At 31.7% G+C, this 17572-nt stretch overlaps 3 protein-coding genes across 4 annotated transcripts; 2 read left to right on the forward strand and 1 right to left on the reverse strand.

Moving 5' to 3' along the window:
- The first annotated feature begins 1459 nt into the window (after positions 1-1459).
- LOC145742092 (uncharacterized) lies at positions 1460-3475 on the forward strand. The gene is made up of 3 exons (XM_082559847.1): positions 1460-2105; positions 2612-2808; positions 3033-3475. Exons 1-3 carry the CDS (start codon positions 1896-1898, stop codon positions 3178-3180), a joined length of 555 nt encoding a protein of 184 aa, XP_082415973.1. The 5' UTR covers positions 1460-1895; the 3' UTR covers positions 3181-3475.
- LOC145742091 (uncharacterized) lies at positions 3313-10879 on the reverse strand. Of its 2 annotated transcripts, none has more exons than XM_082559846.1 (18): positions 10772-10879; positions 10600-10647; positions 9954-10100; positions 9362-9464; positions 9049-9182; positions 8500-8617; positions 7883-8063; positions 7544-7692; positions 6983-7131; positions 6773-6889; positions 6090-6249; positions 5572-5639; positions 5392-5487; positions 4957-5301; positions 4312-4734; positions 3850-3940; positions 3537-3625; positions 3313-3447 (listed from the first exon to the last, which is right to left on the reverse strand). In XM_082559846.1, the coding sequence occupies exons 1-18, from the start codon at positions 10853-10855 to the stop codon at positions 3397-3399; spliced, it is 2553 nt and encodes an 850-aa protein (XP_082415972.1). In that variant the 5' UTR covers positions 10856-10879; the 3' UTR covers positions 3313-3396. The 2 variants fall into 2 exon arrangements, with proteins under 2 accessions (XP_082415972.1, XP_082415971.1); XM_082559845.1 differs by having other exon boundaries at positions 5392-5490.
- A 640-nt stretch (positions 10880-11519) lies between these two features.
- On the forward strand, positions 11520-15181 carry LOC145741969 (arylsulfatase-like). The gene is made up of 8 exons (XM_082559677.1): positions 11520-11660; positions 11811-12006; positions 12349-12498; positions 12768-12880; positions 13035-13254; positions 13508-13672; positions 14039-14194; positions 14347-15181. The coding sequence occupies exons 1-8, from the start codon at positions 11565-11567 to the stop codon at positions 14838-14840; spliced, it is 1590 nt and encodes a 529-aa protein (XP_082415803.1). The 5' UTR covers positions 11520-11564; the 3' UTR covers positions 14841-15181.
- Positions 15182-17572: the final 2391 nt, after the last annotated feature.

Below are 17572 nucleotides of genomic sequence, written 5' to 3' on the forward strand. Positions count from 1 at the left end.
AAACAATCGATAAGCGACGTTCGGCCAATCTTATTGGTACGCCCAATCGTGACGTCACGAATCATAACCCCCTAGCGACAGACATAAATTACGTGCTCGTAGGCAACCACGTGACTAGAGCGACAACAGCCGTTATTGTTTGTACTGGCCTACGCCACGCTATGAAAAAGCGTTTACAGAAATTTCTTTTTCTCTTTTAATAAATTACGAGCGTGCCTTGAATTGACTGAAGCGTTTCAAATCTGTTTCCAAGTAGATTGCCCGTTTTTTGCTGTAAAAATTGCTGGTTGATTAACCGATATTGAAATTTGCATTTAAAAACAAATTAAATTTAAAAAGAACTCTTTATAACCTTATTGAAATTTTTTTTTAATTTATTTAGCGTTATCACAAAATATTATTTTCTAATATTTTTCTTATTTTGGTTCGTATTGCTTTGCGAAAAAATGTTACTACGGACCTAGTTTCGAAATTTTATTCCGTCCCCTAATTAGTATATTACTTAAAAAACAATAAATATTTCCTTTACCCTTTTTGTATATATAATTTAAACTCAATTTTGTCCTCTTACTAGATGTTAAACCACATATTTTGTAAATTTCTAAGAAATGCTATCTAAATCCCAAATGTTATCTAAATCTGGAATGTTTTAATACCAAACGTCAAGGACTGATAAGCTGACGACTAAGTCACTTGCTATATTAAAACCGATGTTTTAATAACGAAATAACGATTGCACCAACAACAACTAACACCAATAACGAAACTTTAGTATAAAATAAAAGAGAGTATCCTCGAAAAAAAGGCAGTGAAACACAATCCGATTTTAGGCGTGACGCGTTGTTTGGACGGGTTCGAGTAACTGACATTTTTAAAAACAATCCAAAAAGAATGTTGAAACACGCACCGTGCTAATGACATACACACATAATTTACACTCAGCGACCCTCTGCGAATCAAAAAAATTTATTGCAACATATGACAAAATCAATGTTTATGACTCAACATTTTTGTAATTTTTTGTCTTCTAGATTATTCTTTTTTTTTTCAAAAGCAAGATAATGTACCTTAATTTTTATTGCAGCATATAGAGATTATAATAATTAAACATATTACCTCTTTACTACATTAATGTTTATTTATCTCGCCAGACCTTTAACAATAAATTTTTAAAAAAATTACATAATGTCGAGGATAAAATTACAAAACCAAGTCACGGTTGATTATTTTTGATAAACAATAGTTTATCCTCGCTCACGTGTTGTAAACACAACAACCTAACAAGTTTATAAGCGTTTTTAGCAAGTTAATAAAGCAGTTTTTACACGTCTTTTGGGACATTTTAAACTGTTTTAAGGTATAATTTCAGTTTACGAATCAATCAATTGGCTTCTGTCTTACTTGCTGTATTAATAAACTAAAAAATCTCGCATTTATTTCTCAATTTACAGATTGAAAAAAAATGTTAACTCAAGGTGCAAAAGATATTCTAAGAGTTGTAGGCATTGCTTGTGTTGCGATTGCTTGTTCACATTATACATTTTACCCCTATCTACAAAAACACAAGCTTTTCAAAAAGATTGAGCAGTTAGAAAACGAAGGAAATAAAGAAGAAATCGAAAACATTTTAAAGTCACCTTACCTACAAGGTGTAGAAGTCATATACCATGAAAATAAGGCCCAAGAAGTTAATGAAACTATAAAACAAGAATATTAATTTCCATTTATTTACAGATATCTTTATATGCATGTTTTGTGTAGCAATTTTTAATTGTCTATTTTCAAATTTTATCTTCGTCTTTTTGCCCTAAATATATTTTTAAATTTGCTTTAAATTTTTAGAGCAAAACAAATCTACAGTTTCTTTAATTACTAGTAACAATTAAAATCCAATCATGGGTAAAAAATACCTCAAAATGAATTTAAAATTTGACGAAACGAAGAGAACAGAGTTTTTAACTGGTTTCAGCAAACGAAAAGAAGCCAGAAAAAAACAAGCAAGAAGGGAAGTAGATAAACAGGTCAAGGAAGAAAGAGCGAGAATTCGAAAAAATAAACGTGATGGAATTCAGAGTCGACTGGAACAAATACACAATATTAAAATGGTATGGATTTTAACCCATTAATAAATACACGAGCCTTGGTATAGTGATTAGCCAGTGCGGAAAGTAAGGCAGATCGACGAGAACTCGTGCGTGCAAGTGTAAAAATTGGCGTGACCGAGCATGCACGCATACTAAAATTTTTGGTCTATGCGTGATTTATGTTAGCGAATATACCTCTAGTTTTGCATTTACTTTTAAAGCCAGGCGTGCAAAACGCCAATTTCAGGCGTGCATTTTTTCAACGAAAAAAATCTTGTGAGTGCACGCTGCCCTACTTTCCAGACTGGGTGATTAGGAAGTTTTGTCTCTTAACCTAGACTTTAGTGAAACTTGTATTTATTTAAATTTTTTATAAAAAAATCTATAAGTGTTTACATTAACCTGGAAAAGTTATGTAGTAAAACCATTTGACAATGAAAATTTATTTTTTGGTGCCATGTTGTAGCATTCTAACTTAAAGCATCAAATACATAATCATAGAAATAAATCCTTAAAATTTTGTTTAGGTTGACCAAGGTGATGTTGGTACAATATGCCAAGACGTTAACACCACAACTTTAAATCTTCCAAACCACGATGTAATGGTGGTAGAGGCAGATCTTTTTGATCCTGTTAACAGCATGTTTATGGGAGAGAATGTCTCAGAAGGAGAGGAGGATGAAAAAAAGGAGGAAGAAAATCCAAAGAAAACTTTTAATGCCAAGTAAAACTTTATGATTAAATTGATACTGTTTTGAGATACTTGTATGTTTAGTTTTATTTGTTTATCCGTATATATAACCCTAAAATATATAAAGGTTTTCAAAATTAATTTAATAATCTATTCTAAAAACTTTCGATCCAGTGTATTTTATACGTATAAATATGCCCGGTGTTAATTACCGATTAAGAATATGCCTGTTGTTATATTATGTTTTTACTTTGTAGGAGGCATGCAGAATCACTCGCCAAACTATCCAAAACTCAGCAAAGGTTAAACTTGAAGAAACAAAAAAACAGTTCTGGGAAAATAAACAAACAAACAAAAAAGTTTTTAAGAAAAAAACATTCAAATTCGAACAAGAAGAAGCACTAACTAAATAAATCCAAGTTACAATTAAATAACTTATACTGACAATCATAAGCTGCAGTTAAGTTGCTTATCTGCTAACTAAAAACGTTTTTTGCTAGTGTTTTCCTATTGCCATAAAAAAACAACACAAACTGGTATAGAATAAAAATTTATTTGAATAAAATCTACTTGCTCTAAAGGGATATAAAGTAGTACAATAATAATAATGATATATTAGTTTTACTGTGCAGCAGGTGATGCCAATGAAACCCAATCAGCAGTTGCACTACTCTAAAAATAAACAATTAATACAATTTAGAACCACTTTTTATAAAAAATGATTAGCACCATTCGTTTCAATACTTTTAATAAACTCCTACCTTAGACACGGGGTTAATTTTTCTAATATGTGGAGTCATAAACATGTCAGCAGAAGGAACGCTGACTTGAACTCTCTTAGTCGGCAATTCTGTTAAATAAATTTTTAAATTGAGTAAAATATATAATTTTGTTAAGTAATCAACAGGTTAAGGGTCAGGTCAATAATACCAATTCCTGGTGAAAAGGGGGTAAGCAGAAAGGGTATGGGGGTAATTTTGAGGTAGAGTTACTGATCGTGTAGTTTATAGAATAATAATGAAAGTTACTTCATGATAATGAGCAATGAAAAATGGTTAAATAAATATTTAGTACCATTTCTTCTTCTTGCCACCAGTTTTTGAAGTCTGTCTTGTGCTTCAGTATGTTGTTTGTTTAATTCACTTATTCTGTCTTCAAGGCTTACCTAAAAATAAAACTTATCATCAAGGTGTACTAAAAAAAGTGTAACATTAAAAACATTTAAAAGATCACTTGAAATTTAAAAAGTTTTAAAAAGGTATATAGATTTTTTTACTGAATGTTAATTACATGGGGTTTACTACTAGGGATGCATTTTTTTTACTGAATGTTAATTACATGGGGTTTACTACTAGGGATGCATAAATTACATGGGGTTTACTACTAGGATGCACATCTTTAAGGTTAGAAAAATAACAGAGATTACTTAAGAAAAAGCTTCTTTCCATATATATATACACTGAATTACAAAAACTATTTAAAACTTTGGTTGCTAAACTTGGAATGCTTCTAAACAAAAATATTTAAAATTTCTACTTGTGTTTTTTGGATGCTGCTAAGCACAGCTTGTTGTTGTTTCAGCACTTGTGGCGACTCCATTAAGCTACTCACAATCGAGACATTGCTCTCTACTTCATCGGTATCCTGCTCCAAAAACTTAAAACTCCCAACATCACTTGCATCAAACTCCTCCAGGAACTTGTTCGGAGGAAGACCTGGAGTCTCGTGGCTCGGAGGACTTCCATCGAGATGAGGAGTCAGCTGGGAAAAGCTGGCAGAAAGATTTGCCTGGTTTTTAGGGGTAAAATAATGGGGTTGTTGTTGTTGCTGGTAAGCTTGTAGGGGTAAGGTGGGGGGTAACGAAGCAAGACTGGTGGAGTCACTTTGAATGTTGGTGTCACTTGATGAATTTTGTTCATACTGGGGCTGGGGTATTGCGGGGGTATTAGGGATAAAAGGCTACATTAAGAATAACATAATAAATTTGTTATTAATCTTGGTAAATAAAACTTGTTTGAAATTAAATTTTAAAAAATTAAATGGGCTTTAACAAAAATTAACATCTTTAAACATTTTGTTGCATATCCCAATAAAAATAGTTTTTAAGAAAGTGTGTAACTTATCTTGTTGTATAAATATAATAAATTTTAATGACAAATTAAATTTTGAAAACATTTCTACCTTGTTTGTTTGCTTCGTTAACTCCTCCATTCTCTGCTGAGCTTCCGCATGTTGGAGTTTAAGGTGACGAAGATGACTCTCGACCGATGCTATTGTGTGAGCCGCTTCATTAGATGCCCCATCCAGTAACCCACTCGAAATGGGGTGAACAGAGTGGGTAAGGGGGTAATTCTGAGGTAGGGTTATGGTTGGGTAATTAGGTATGGGGTTCATGGGATAACTTTGAAGTAAGTTTGTGGGTGGGTAAGTTGAACTGGTGCTTGGTTGGGGAAATAAGGTCCCAGGGGGGTTTAGGGGGTAATTTTGAAGTGGGGTAACATCTTGTTGTGGGGGAAGTTGAACATTCTAAAATATTATAAATATTTTTTACATCCACAATTATTGAATTATTCAAAAAAAAAAAAAAAAAAACGTAAATGTAAATTGCACACTTACAGTTTGTACGTTAGTCTGACTATTTTTTGTCTTCAATGCAGTCAACAATTTAAGCATATCTCCTTTTAATGCCATTTCTTCTGCTTCCTTATCATTCTGCTTAATTTCCAATAATAATAAAGGAATTAATATTAAGTTGTATTTAAATCTATATAAATAAATTGTTGGTGGATAAATTACCTGAACAACATCAACTATTTCAACCTCATCTTTAATGGTACTTGTTGAAATATCAAGATTTGCATCATCTTAAAACACAAACCAAAGTTATTATTTTACGAAAAAAATTGGATAAATTTAAAAACAACTAAAAATTTATAACTTTTTTTATAAAGCAGTAGATAAATTTATTTATTTCAATATAATATTGCAGTAACAAAAAGTATTGTAGGGCCAACAGAATCTGGTACGCCTATATATAAAATAAGGTGCTATAATCATTGTAACCACCACTTAATCAGCAGCTTAATTATCAGGCAATTATAATCTGTGATATCCCAAACTGCAACAGGCAACTTCAGACTAGGTCGGGGTAACTGATGTTATGTTAAGGTTGTGAAGTCGATCTTTTTACATCGATGATAAATAACTTTAAAAAAATAGGTTCTGGTTAAGGTAAAACATAGTAGGCCACCCTTTTAATGATTGGAATAACTTAAAATATAACCAGAGTTTGCACTGAATTTTCTATAACTAACCAGTATTTGTGTTTTTTGATTGGTTACTGACAGTTTGTGACAATATTTCAATTTGTTCTTTAAGTTGTTTATTTTCTTCTTTTAAAGTCATTTCACTTTCTTCGTTTTCCTTTTTCAACTTCTCCATCATTTCAACTACCTCCACACGATTTTGTGACATCTACAAAAGTTTAATAATAATTTATTTAAAAAAATGTGTTTTGGGATTTAGTAACTAATTGCTTACAACTTTCTACCAGTTTTTTAAAATGCAGAAACAGTAAATAACAATAGTTGCTATGACATTTTCTTTGAACTACTGAAAAAAATTTGTAATTACAATTTTTTTCGTATATATCTTTATCCTCGATATGGGAAAGTCGAATGCGCGACTTAAACATAGAGTAACATCAGTTATTTCAATCCAGTCTCGAGTTGCCTGTGGCAGTTTGGGATATTATAGAGACTATAATTGCCTGATAATTATGTTGCTGATTAAGTGCTGGCTCAGCAGGGGTTTGTACCGTTTTATAGCGCCTTACTTAAGGGTGCTACAGCATAAGATCAGTTTGGATTGAACTCACAACCTCATGTGTGGTGTAGCAAGTGTTCTTACCACTACACCACGCTGCCTGTCTTTTGCTTTTTTAAATTTGGCCTCATTTTTTTTAAAAATTTTGCCTCAATTGCTTTTTAAAATTTACATCATTTTGTGTTTTTTCAACTTCTTGGGTTAGAGCCTTGGTAAAAGCTTCATGATTTTCAAGTTTTTCTGTCACAAGTTTTAACGAGTCTTCTAAAGCTTGTTGTCTAATTTCACCCTTAAATAAATTTTACAATAAAAATTTTAGAGTATAAAAAATAAAGTTTTGAATTTATTTAAAAAAAAACGGAAAAATGGTAGTCGTTCTTACATCGTTAACATAAGTGGTTAATCTGGTTACTGCATCAATCAGTGTGGCAGTAAAACCAGCCAAACCACCCCCAAAAGATGGCTGCTCTGGTTGTCTTCCGGTCCTCGCTTCAAACTCAGCAATATTTCTACCAACTACTCCCAATGCATCTGTAATTAAAATATCTTAAGTTAATATTTAATTTAGGGTGGTAGAATGGAACATTTTTCATTGGTTTCACTAAAAGAGAGGTTAGTAGTTTGATTCCCGCTGCTTTTAAAATATAGCCATAGTAAATTTATTAACTTTAAGTAATGTGCTAATGTTTTTAACTGCTGCCGAGCCAATAGGTAGGTTGTTGATTAGGTAATATAGTTGATAATACTAAAACTAGCAAAGACAACTCAAGACTAGGTCAGGGTAACAAATGTAACTTTATGTTAGAGCTGTTAAGTCAGCCTTCCCACATCCTAAGGATAAACAAATTTAAGAATAATCAAAACGCCTTTTAGGCCTGTAGTTTGATAGTGGTTTTATTACCAAGAATTTAATTTTTTTAATTTTTTTTTAAACCAAACTTGCCTTGTAAATTGTCATATGATAAGTTAGTTGAGGTATTAGACTTATTAGTTTGTTTTAATGGAATAATAGGAGGTGCTACTGATGAGTTTAATTTCTTGTCCAACTTCACAGCATCTTTGGTGATACTACTTATCATCGTGTCAATTTTCCTACAAAATTAAGTAGAATAGTTAAAAGATATTTAAATTATTTTTAATTTAAACAAAAAAATGCCGTAAAAAAGCAATACTAATGTAAAAAATTGCAATAAAATTGAAAGCAAATAAAATTAAAGTAATTATTAATGCATCTTATAAATAATAAAAAACTAAGGTTAATAAATTTAAAAACATTTCTTACCTTTTGTGCTGATTTGCAATGTTATTAACAACGATATTAGTGGTATCTTGTAGTGTTGTATCATTAGGTTTAATTGACGATATTCTTGAAAGTGTTCTTTTTACTTCTTCGGTGCAGTTTAGAGCAGCATTTTGTTTGAGTTGTGGTCGTATATTCTCTTTAGGGGTTTTAAGAAGTTCCTCTAAAATTTAGGAAGTAATTTTTTTAATCATGATATAAAAAGGTCGACTTCACGACCTAAACATAGAATAACATCAGCTACCCCGTAACTCAGTCTCGAGTTGCTTTTGACAGTTTGGGATATCATAGATTTAATTTCCCAATAATCAATCTGCTGATTAAGCGTTGGCTTATTCATTACATTTATAGTGCCTTACTTGGAAGTTACACCTTAGGAAGAGTGGGGATCAAACCCAAGACCTCATGTAGTGAAGCCAAGTGTTCTGACCACTAGACCATGCTGTCGGTGATCTGTAAAGCTTAGTAGACCATATGTCAATTTAAAGGCCATTATAATAAATAAAAACACAGTTTATTGTGTGCTGGCATATTCTAGTTATAATATTTATATACAAAAAATTATATAAGGAAAGAAATATAATATTTCTATTTTTTACCATCTGGTATTTTTCTTTTATTGTTCATGCTGTCCTTTAATAAACTTAAAAATCGATCACAATCCACCCTGGATTCAAATTGGACGTCGTCTTCGTATTCACTTTCATCTGAAGATTCCTAAGCCAAAAAATTAAAAAAAATGTTTGTATAAGAAAATAGAATTAAAAACAACTCATTGAGTTAAATGAATAGTTTGCGACAGTTTTATTTAAGTTTACTTTAATAATTTATTCAATAAGAGAAATGCAGATCAATTCTAATTAAATATTCTATGACATCATTGTTTTTACAATGACTAACAGTCTACTAATTTTGCATTAGCTAGCAACCAAACCACTACTTTCATGATGTAGCACTCTAATGCAAGGCACTACATGCAGGATAAACTTCATCTGAGCCATAACTCAAAAACAGATTAATTATTGGGCACTTAAAATAAATAATATCCCAAACTGCCAAAGTCAACTTAAGATTGGGTCAGAGTAACAAATGTTACCATATATCTAGGCTACGAAGTCAACCATTTTACAACAATAATAAATAAATACCTGATGATTAAGTGCCTGTTGGTCCATCACAGAGTCAGAAAGAGCATCAAGTTTGGAAGGTTGTTCGGCAATTGTTGGAATAACAGGAGGTTGGCCATTACTTCGACCTGGTGCTAACGTTATGTTGGGGTTAGCTAAAAAAGTAAATAAATTAAATTAATTTTGTTTTGCAGTAGTGTAACACTACCTTACAAATCTGAATAAAAAATTAAATTAAATATAATGTTAATTTTTTTGGTTATTTCAAATTTTAGCAAAAATATAAGCATTTGTATTTTTTTAAATTTTGATTAAGTTATTTAGACGGATTTACCTGATCTTCTAGTTGCTGAGTCTTGGAAAATATCTTTTACTCGAGACATTGTTCGATCTGTCTTTCTTAAAACTTCATTGAAATCGTTGTGATCATACAATACCTAAAAGTAAATTAAGATAAAAGTAAGCCTTAACTTACAAATTATTCGTTGTATAAAAATTATATAAACTGGTAGCATGGTGTAGTGGTCAGCACACTGCGCTTTACTACATGAGGTCCTGGGTTCCATCCCCATTGCTCTCATGCTGAAGTGCCCTTGAATAAAGTGCTATAAACGGTATGAACTCCTGCTGTGCTAATACTTAATCAGGGCTTAATTATTTAGGAATTCTGATCTTTAATATTTCAAACTGCAAAAGGCAACTCAAGACTGGGTCGGGTAACTGATGTTATTTTTTGTTTAGGTCTTGAAGTCGACTTTCCACATAAATAAATGTATAACAAATAAGCTTAAACAATGTAAATATAACCCAAATAAAATCAAACTGAAATCAAATTATGAAGGGTTTAACAAAATATTCAATAAGGTTATGGATTAGGCCTTAGTTTTAAATAAAAAATAAACCATAATATTGTTTTAAAACCCTACTTCTCTAAGAACAGCAAGTTTCTTCATTTCCAGTTCAACCTGACCAGGACTTAAAACAAGGTCAACAGGTAACCCTTTCTTCCGTGCTACCATCTCTCTTTTTGCAGCATCAGCATTTTTTGATTTTCTTCGCAATTGTTTTTGAAGCTACATATTTAAAAAATATCTTTTAACTGAATAACTATTTGTTAAAGTGGTTATTGTAATTTTTTTTTGTGTATACTTATATCTTTATCCTCAATGTGGGAAGGTTAAATGCGCGACCTAAACATAGAGTAACATCAGTTACCTTGACCCAATCTCGAGTTGCCTGTGGCAGTTTGGGATATTATAAATTATAATTGCCCAATTATTAAGCTGCTGATTAAGTGCTGGCTCAGCAGGAGTTAATAATGTTTATAGCGCCTTACTCAACAGCGCTACAGCATGAGAGCAGTGGGGATTACACCCACGACCTAATGGTAGTGTAGCAAGTGTTCTGACCACTATGCCAAGCTGCCGGTAAAACTCAGATAGTTAAACTAATTTTAGTATGTGTTCAATTTCCATTTGGTATTTCCATATTTAATCCATTGTCAGTCACAATAAATTATACAAAATGTAGTCAACACAATATTCGTTCTCATAATTTGAATAGCCTACTTACCACTTCTTCAGGTGAGGCTGCATGGACAGTTAGATCATGCACAGTGCTCTAAAACAAATAAAATTTCAATTTATATTTCGTATTATCATTACCAATCTGCCAATCTGATCTTTTCTTAATCACAAAAGACCAACAAACTTTTTTACCAAATGAATTAAACAAAAACACCTACATCCCAATCTGGATGTTGTAAATTCTTCTTTTTCTTTCTTTGTTTTAATAAATGTTTTCTTTGTACAGCTCCACGGTAAAACATTGTGTATAAATGAATCTGCTTTAAACAAAAATCTGAAAATAAATATTTTTTAAATTAAATTTTATCGGCAGATTATAAAGTTATAAAATTAAAACCAGTAAATAATAGGAAAGTTATTGACTAATTTCACTTTATTTTAACTTTTACATCGCCTGAGGTTTACCTCCAACTTGTTAAACTACACACCTAGCTTGTTAGCAAACTGTTTGTTTTACTTTAAGAATTTTAAAATAACCGCCGCAGTAGAGAAAACGCACTTTAACACCACTTTAGTTTAAGAAAAACGTCACACAAGAGAAAAAAACACTGGGGCTGACTTTTTTACGCTTCAGAACCCCTCGCGTGATTTGCAAAAATGTGTTTAAAACAGAAAAAATGTACCCATTAGCGAAGATTTCAATACTTTCTTATTTTAAAATTTAACGTTGGTATAAATAGTTAAAAGAATGGTACAATTAATTAAGAAAGGAAAAGCAAAGCAACAGTATTCTTATACAGCCCTTTTTATAGCCTACAGCGTATTGAAAAATATTACTTAGGCCCGGCGTCGTTATTTTAAAAAAAAATTAATTTAATATATAACGCGTAGAAGAAAAAATTTCAGTTTTTATTTAAACGTTGAGTTTCAAAAACATACTTAACGTGATTATATTTTTTCAGTTACTAAGCCCGAGGTAGGCAAAGTTAATTATTTATCAAAAACGCAGACATGTTACGTTTTGGAACATACATAGTTGTCATGGTATTATGCGTTTTGTCAAATTTGCAGATTGTAAGTGCAAACAACGAACCGGTATACACAGAGGTAATAAACAAACCGGTTTAGTTTTTTTTTTGTGAAATTGTTAAGTTTGTCGTTATTTATTAACATCCTCAAGTTAACCATAAAGCTTTAGACAAATATTGATCATCAGAAAACAAACTTTGACTATGAACGACACATTTATTTTTTTAGTCGCAGTCAGAATTTAAACCGCCCAACATTATCCTTTTTCTGGCCGATGACGTAGGGTTCGGAGATTTCCAATCTTATGGTCACCCAACACAGGAATACGGAGAGGTAGATAGAATGGCAAAGGAGGGATTACGTTTTACTCAATGGAACGCTCCGGCATCTATGTGCAGTCCTAGTCGGTTAGCAATGTTAACTGGTAAGCGCTGGTTACTTGTAGTTTTTTTACCTGAAGTTAAGTTGCCATTGTCTAAACTTTTTAACCACAAAAGTTATGACTGCAGTCATGACATGTCTACTGCAGTGAAACACTTGCTACACTACATAAGGTCGTGGGTTAGACCCCCACTGCTTTCATGCTTAGCGCCCTTGAGTAAGGCGCTTTAAGTATAAACTCCTGCTAAAACAACACTTAATTAGCAGCGTAGTTATCGGGCAATTATATTCTATAATATTCCAAACTGCAAAATTTACTTAATGTAAATAAATATTTCAAGTTATAGGCCGGTGTTGAGTAAATTTTGTTGGTTATTTATTAAAGGTCGATACGCTGTACGAAGTGGCATGTTTGGCGACTGGCCTGTGTTTATATCCTGGAATCCCAACGGATTACCAAGAGAAGAAGTGACGATTCCTGAGATGTTAAAATCTTATGGATACAGAACTGGAATGGTTGGCAAGTGGCATTTAGGTAATAACAAAAACGAAATTAAGTTATAGAAAAACTAAGATTTCTGTGGTACAAAATCAAGTGGGTAAAAAATAAGAACTTTGTTAGCGTTGTCTGCCCGGTTTATAAATGCGAAAAAAAGCGGATTTTCGAATTTCGCCCCTTTTTCCCCGTTTAAACCGGCGGGCGACGCTAATAGAGCTCCAAAACAGGTATTCAAGTGAGATTCTTACTGTTTAATATTAAAAAGAAATGTGCCAAAAGCTGTCTAATGCAACTCTTTATGTTAGGAATTAATAAAGAAAACAGCACAGACGGATACCATCTTCCACATCATCATGGATTTGATTTCGTTGGAACAAATCTTCCGTTAAGCAACAATCCATTTTGTAATCCTAAAATAGTAAATGAATCAATCTTTGTTACTTTCAACGTTTTGAACCTATGGAACTATACAATTTAAAATTTTAATTGTGCTTTTAACAATGTAGTCCTATAGCCAAACATTTTAAATTTATGAATATTCACTTTTTCTTAAACAGTTTATTTTTTTATAGTATAACATTCAAGAAATGGGAAGATGGTGTTTTGTTTATAATGGATCCAAAATTGTACAGCAGCCAGCAGATTTTACGACGTTAACTGATCGGATGCTCTCTGATGCAAAGCATTTTATAAGATCAGCACAAAACGACAACTTTTTTTTCTATTTCTCATTTTCACAAACACATTCGCCATTGTATAACCATCCTCGATTTACAGGATCATCAAAAAGAGGTTGACCATTTTTATTTTCTAAAATATTAAATTCAAATTAAGCAAAAAACCTATTATCGTGACACAATATTCAGGTTACTACAGCAAATTTTATTTTTCTGGGGCTTTAGGTTCCCAGTTCAATTCCCACTGGCGCCATTTTGGAGTGCAAAATAGCGCGTCAAATGACGTTCTTATCATAAAAACTAGAGCCGTAAAGATATAGGTTAGGTTTCATCTGTAAAGTTGCCTTTGGAAAATATTTCTATTACAGGAGAATACGGTGATAATATAAACGAAATGGCTGCAAGTGTTACAGAAATATTAGATCTTCTGAAAGAATTGAAAATACATGAAAACACACTTGCTTTATTTTTGTCTGACCACGGACCAGAAAGATCGGGTTGTCCGAACGGTGGCGATAGTGGGCCGTTTAAAGGTGTTTTATAGTAAAAGGCTACAGTGTACTTTTTTCTATTTACTTATCTTCGATGTAAAAAATCTAAACATTAGAGTCCCATAAGTTACCTTGACCAAGTATCAAGTTGCCTTTGGCAGTTTGGGATTTAATATATTTAAATTGTCTGATAGTTAAACCCCTGATTAATTTGTTGGCTTAGCAGGAGTTTATACCGCTTAAGCGATTTACTCAAGGGCGCTACAGCATAAAGAATCGAACCCATAACCTTTAAATGTTACATTTAATTACTAGCATGTATAAAACCATAGCAAATTCATTTTAAATTTAACAACAAAAGCAGTGTAAGACAACTTAAAACTTGCTTTGACTGTGTTATACTTTTAGGTGGAAAGGGGTATTCCTGGGAAGGTGGGTTCAGAGTTCCTGCCATAGCATGGTGGCCTTCCAGAATTCCAGCAGGAACTATTTCTACAACCCCGATCAACACATTGGATTTGTTTCCTACACTCAAAGAATTGGTCAAAAATAAATATGTTGAAGGTAGAGATGGGTTTTGTTAGTTACATACATATAAAAAGCTTCTACTAACTTAAGTGACATAACTATAAAAAGCTTTTACTAACTTAAAACTAACTTAACTTTTTAAATAAAACTTAGAGCCTTAAATAATTTTAATCCTTATATCTTATTAGGTGATATTACACCGCAAGAGCCACTGTCTTTGGATGGAGTAAAAATTAACAGCATTCTACGTCATGCTTTTAAACAAGGTTGTAAGGAAGAAAAAACAGAACCAAGAGTTATGTTTTACTACTGTCATAAACTGATCACAGCAGTACGCTATGGAAAATATAAACTGCACTATATGGTGAAACCTTTTTTGGTGGACGACAAGGCAAAAGATTGCAATAACTTTACAATCGAAGATTTAAATATCATTTGTAGTTGTAAACCTTATAAAAAATGTGATCCTTTAGTTTTGTTTGATATAGAATCAGACATAGGAGAAGAATTTCCGTTAGATGTCAGCAAGTATCAAGACTTAATCAACACCATAAATGAGATTACTGAAAAACATCGAAGCACAATAGTAGATGTGAAACCTTTGTTAACAGTAGGACCCCCTAAAATTATTCCATGTTGCAACCCACCAAAGTGCATTTGCAATTATAACATTAATCCTTGACACTGTAATTCAATGCTAACATTTGTTTTGTAAAGTGTTTAATAATATATAATTATTTTTTTCCAAAATTAAAATAGTAATATATATACTTTTTGCACCATGAACATATATAAGATGGTCAATATCTAAAACAAAAAAAAATAGATTATGTGCAACATCAGGCTTTATATTTTAAATAGTTTAATATGAGTAATAGAACCAACAAACATTTTATGATAATGTAGATATTATTAAACTATGAATAAAATGTTTATTCAGTTGGATTAGTTGAATGGTTCTTTTCAAAACCAAGGTCAAGGTTATGTGTGTTTAAAATCTATCTATACTCATTGTTGTTATTGTGGCTTAGTTTACTTATTATAGCTTTTGTTATTTTTTGTTGAATTTTTTAAATAAAAAAACAGCTATGTAACTTTACAATTTTAGATTTAAAATGAGAAATACTGGTAAAATTTTTTTTTTTAAATACCAAAATTTTAATCTCTTATACGGTCGCCACACAAAAAATACTGCGTACCACAAATGGTGGTTTTTATAATATTTTCAAATAAAACTGATAGTTTCCATTTGTTTTGTTGATGATTATTTAATCAAACCACGCAAACGTAAGACTTTACATTTAATGTCAATACTGTTTTTTGCAAACTTGATATATTTAGCTGATTACCATTAAAGATCTCTGGTCGTAACATGGTCGCTACCCACAATATTTTGCGCCCAAAAAAAGGTTATTTATTTAAAGTTTTTTATAATTCTTCTATACAACCAATAACAAAAAAGCCTATGCACATATTTTTTACCAAAACCCAAAAAATTATATGAGGAATAATTTTAAGAAGACTATAGCCATTCAAAAGTAATTTCGTGGACAACTAAATATATTGTATTGACACTTTTTATCAAATTCAATTTCTGTCGCAATTTGCTGAAAAATGAAAACATTCAAGCAATAACACATTCAATGTACCACATATGTACCAACGTGTATCTATACCAACAGATGTACAACACGTTTACATGTTTTGCTATGACGTCAATAGCACAACCAATACACGTGGTCAAATGTTGAACAAAGTAATTGAAGGTCGTTGAACCAGGAAAATGACATTTTCTTGTCCTATAGCGTGTAACCTGATCGTTTTGTTTTGACTGATTTTTTAAAGTATTTTAAAGTTTATTAGGAGGTGGTAACATTTATATAGCGGTAAATTGGTTCACTTATATTGATCATCTTTTTTTTGCACCAGAACCCGAAAAAAATAATTTACCATTCCAAGGGTTATATTAAAAACAAGAATACGTGCAAATATCTTTTTTTATAAATTACTCGTATATATTTAAATTACCTTAAAATATTTAAGACAAAATATTTTAAAAAGTTTAACTTAGATTTAAGATTTGAACAATTGCAACTGATTTAATAAGCTAACACCCCAGCCAAAATAATAATGAGGTATTTGTTTTGAACATTTTTACCCGTGGCAACGTTTACAATAACTCTAAAACCTGATACCGACTACAAAAGGGCGGCAACCATCACATCAAAATTCCAACCAATGAGTTGTAATCGCTAATTGAATGAAGAATGTGTAGTTTGTAAGAATATGGATCTGAAGAATAATTAGAGTCATATTTCAAAGGCGGTATAAGAAGCTTTCAAGCAAAGGCAATCGTTGCAAAGTTGTTTTAAAAGATTTATACGCAAGTTAATGCAAGACTAACAAAAACTAGTCGAAATTTTGATAGAATTTGAACAGTTAGAAATTATATATTTACGTTTGCAACAAAGCAAAAAAACTAGCCCTACAGTTTTAGAAGGATATGAATACAAAGATTTAAGAAATGAGTCATGGTAGAAATATGTGGAATACCAAATCAGGTAAAAACCCTAGTTTGACATCAAAGTTATGCTACATAGATAACTTAAACACAATACAGAGGGTAATTCGAGGTTAAATACACAACTTCAAACTTAGGGGACCAAGTCGGTGTATTAATCCGTGCAACTGTCACAACAAACCGGCTAATTTATGACGCGAATTCTAAGGCTGTGCGTAAGTTTGCGGCAGAAAGCAGTTCCAAATGTTTGTGATCAATGTACGTCCAAGCGCTCGAAATCGATTAAAATTGTCTTCGTGTTTTGATTGTGGGTTTGTTGATATATCGTTCCAAGGAGTTTTTTATGTGCTTAACCTTAATACTATTTCTCCCTAAGCGATTTAAAAGTCAATATCCTATTTTTATTTAGAATTTTTTTGTTGAATCAAAAGTCCATAGTCTCTATTATCCCAGTGTCAATAAAAAACAGATTATCTGGTATTAAATATAGGTATTCGTAAATGCAAATATGTAATGGACTGAAATACAACACATTATTTTTTAATTTTAAACCCATCAGTTTTATTTTCGTGACTGCTATAAATCCATCTAGGATTAACCTGAGCCCGTACAAGCTCTGTAAACAGAATTAATACTCAATAGTAAATTTACCTTACAGTCCATTCCATGTAATTATTTGTTTAAATAAAAGCGCACATTTCAATTTGTCCTTAATGTCACCACGACATTGTTTGATTTACCTCCCAAAAAGTTAAAAATCTGTGAAGCGATCATGTTTTTGAGGTTGTTACCGGGTATTAACGTCAAAGTTTTTGTAGCACCTTGTTGTTTTGGAAAAGTGCTTCTTTGGGTCGTCCTTGAAGTGGTTTGAACGAATCTTTGATTTAAAATTC

This window comes from Corella eumyota, chromosome 2 (genome assembly GCF_963082875.1).
Source record: "Corella eumyota chromosome 2, kaCorEumy4.1, whole genome shotgun sequence".
NCBI classification, from domain to species: Eukaryota; Metazoa; Chordata; class Ascidiacea; order Phlebobranchia; family Corellidae; genus Corella; species Corella eumyota.

Coding starts and splice junctions, on each gene's coding strand:
- LOC145741969 (XM_082559677.1), top strand. CDS start 11,565: ATGTTACGTTTTGGAACATACATAGTTGTCATGGTATTATGCGTTTTG. Junction 13,255..13,507: donor TACAGGATCATCAAAAAGAG/GTTGACCATTTT, acceptor TTTCTATTACAG/GAGAATACGGTGATAATATA. Junction 14,195..14,346: donor CAAAAATAAATATGTTGAAG/GTAGAGATGGGT, acceptor ATATCTTATTAG/GTGATATTACACCGCAAGAG.
- LOC145742091 (XM_082559845.1), bottom strand. CDS start 10,855: ATGTTTTACCGTGGAGCTGTACAAAGAAAACATTTATTAAAACAAAGA. Junction 10,648..10,771: donor TACAACATCCAGATTGGGAT/GTAGGTGTTTTT, acceptor TATTTGTTTTAG/AGCACTGTGCATGATCTAAC. Junction 5,640..6,089: donor ATCAAAAAACACAAATACTG/GTTAGTTATAGA, acceptor TTGTGTTTTAAG/ATGATGCAAATCTTGATATT.
- LOC145742092 (XM_082559847.1), top strand. CDS start 1,896: ATGGGTAAAAAATACCTCAAAATGAATTTAAAATTTGACGAAACGAAG. Junction 2,106..2,611: donor AAATACACAATATTAAAATG/GTATGGATTTTA, acceptor AATTTTGTTTAG/GTTGACCAAGGTGATGTTGG. Junction 2,809..3,032: donor AAGAAAACTTTTAATGCCAA/GTAAAACTTTAT, acceptor TTTACTTTGTAG/GAGGCATGCAGAATCACTCG.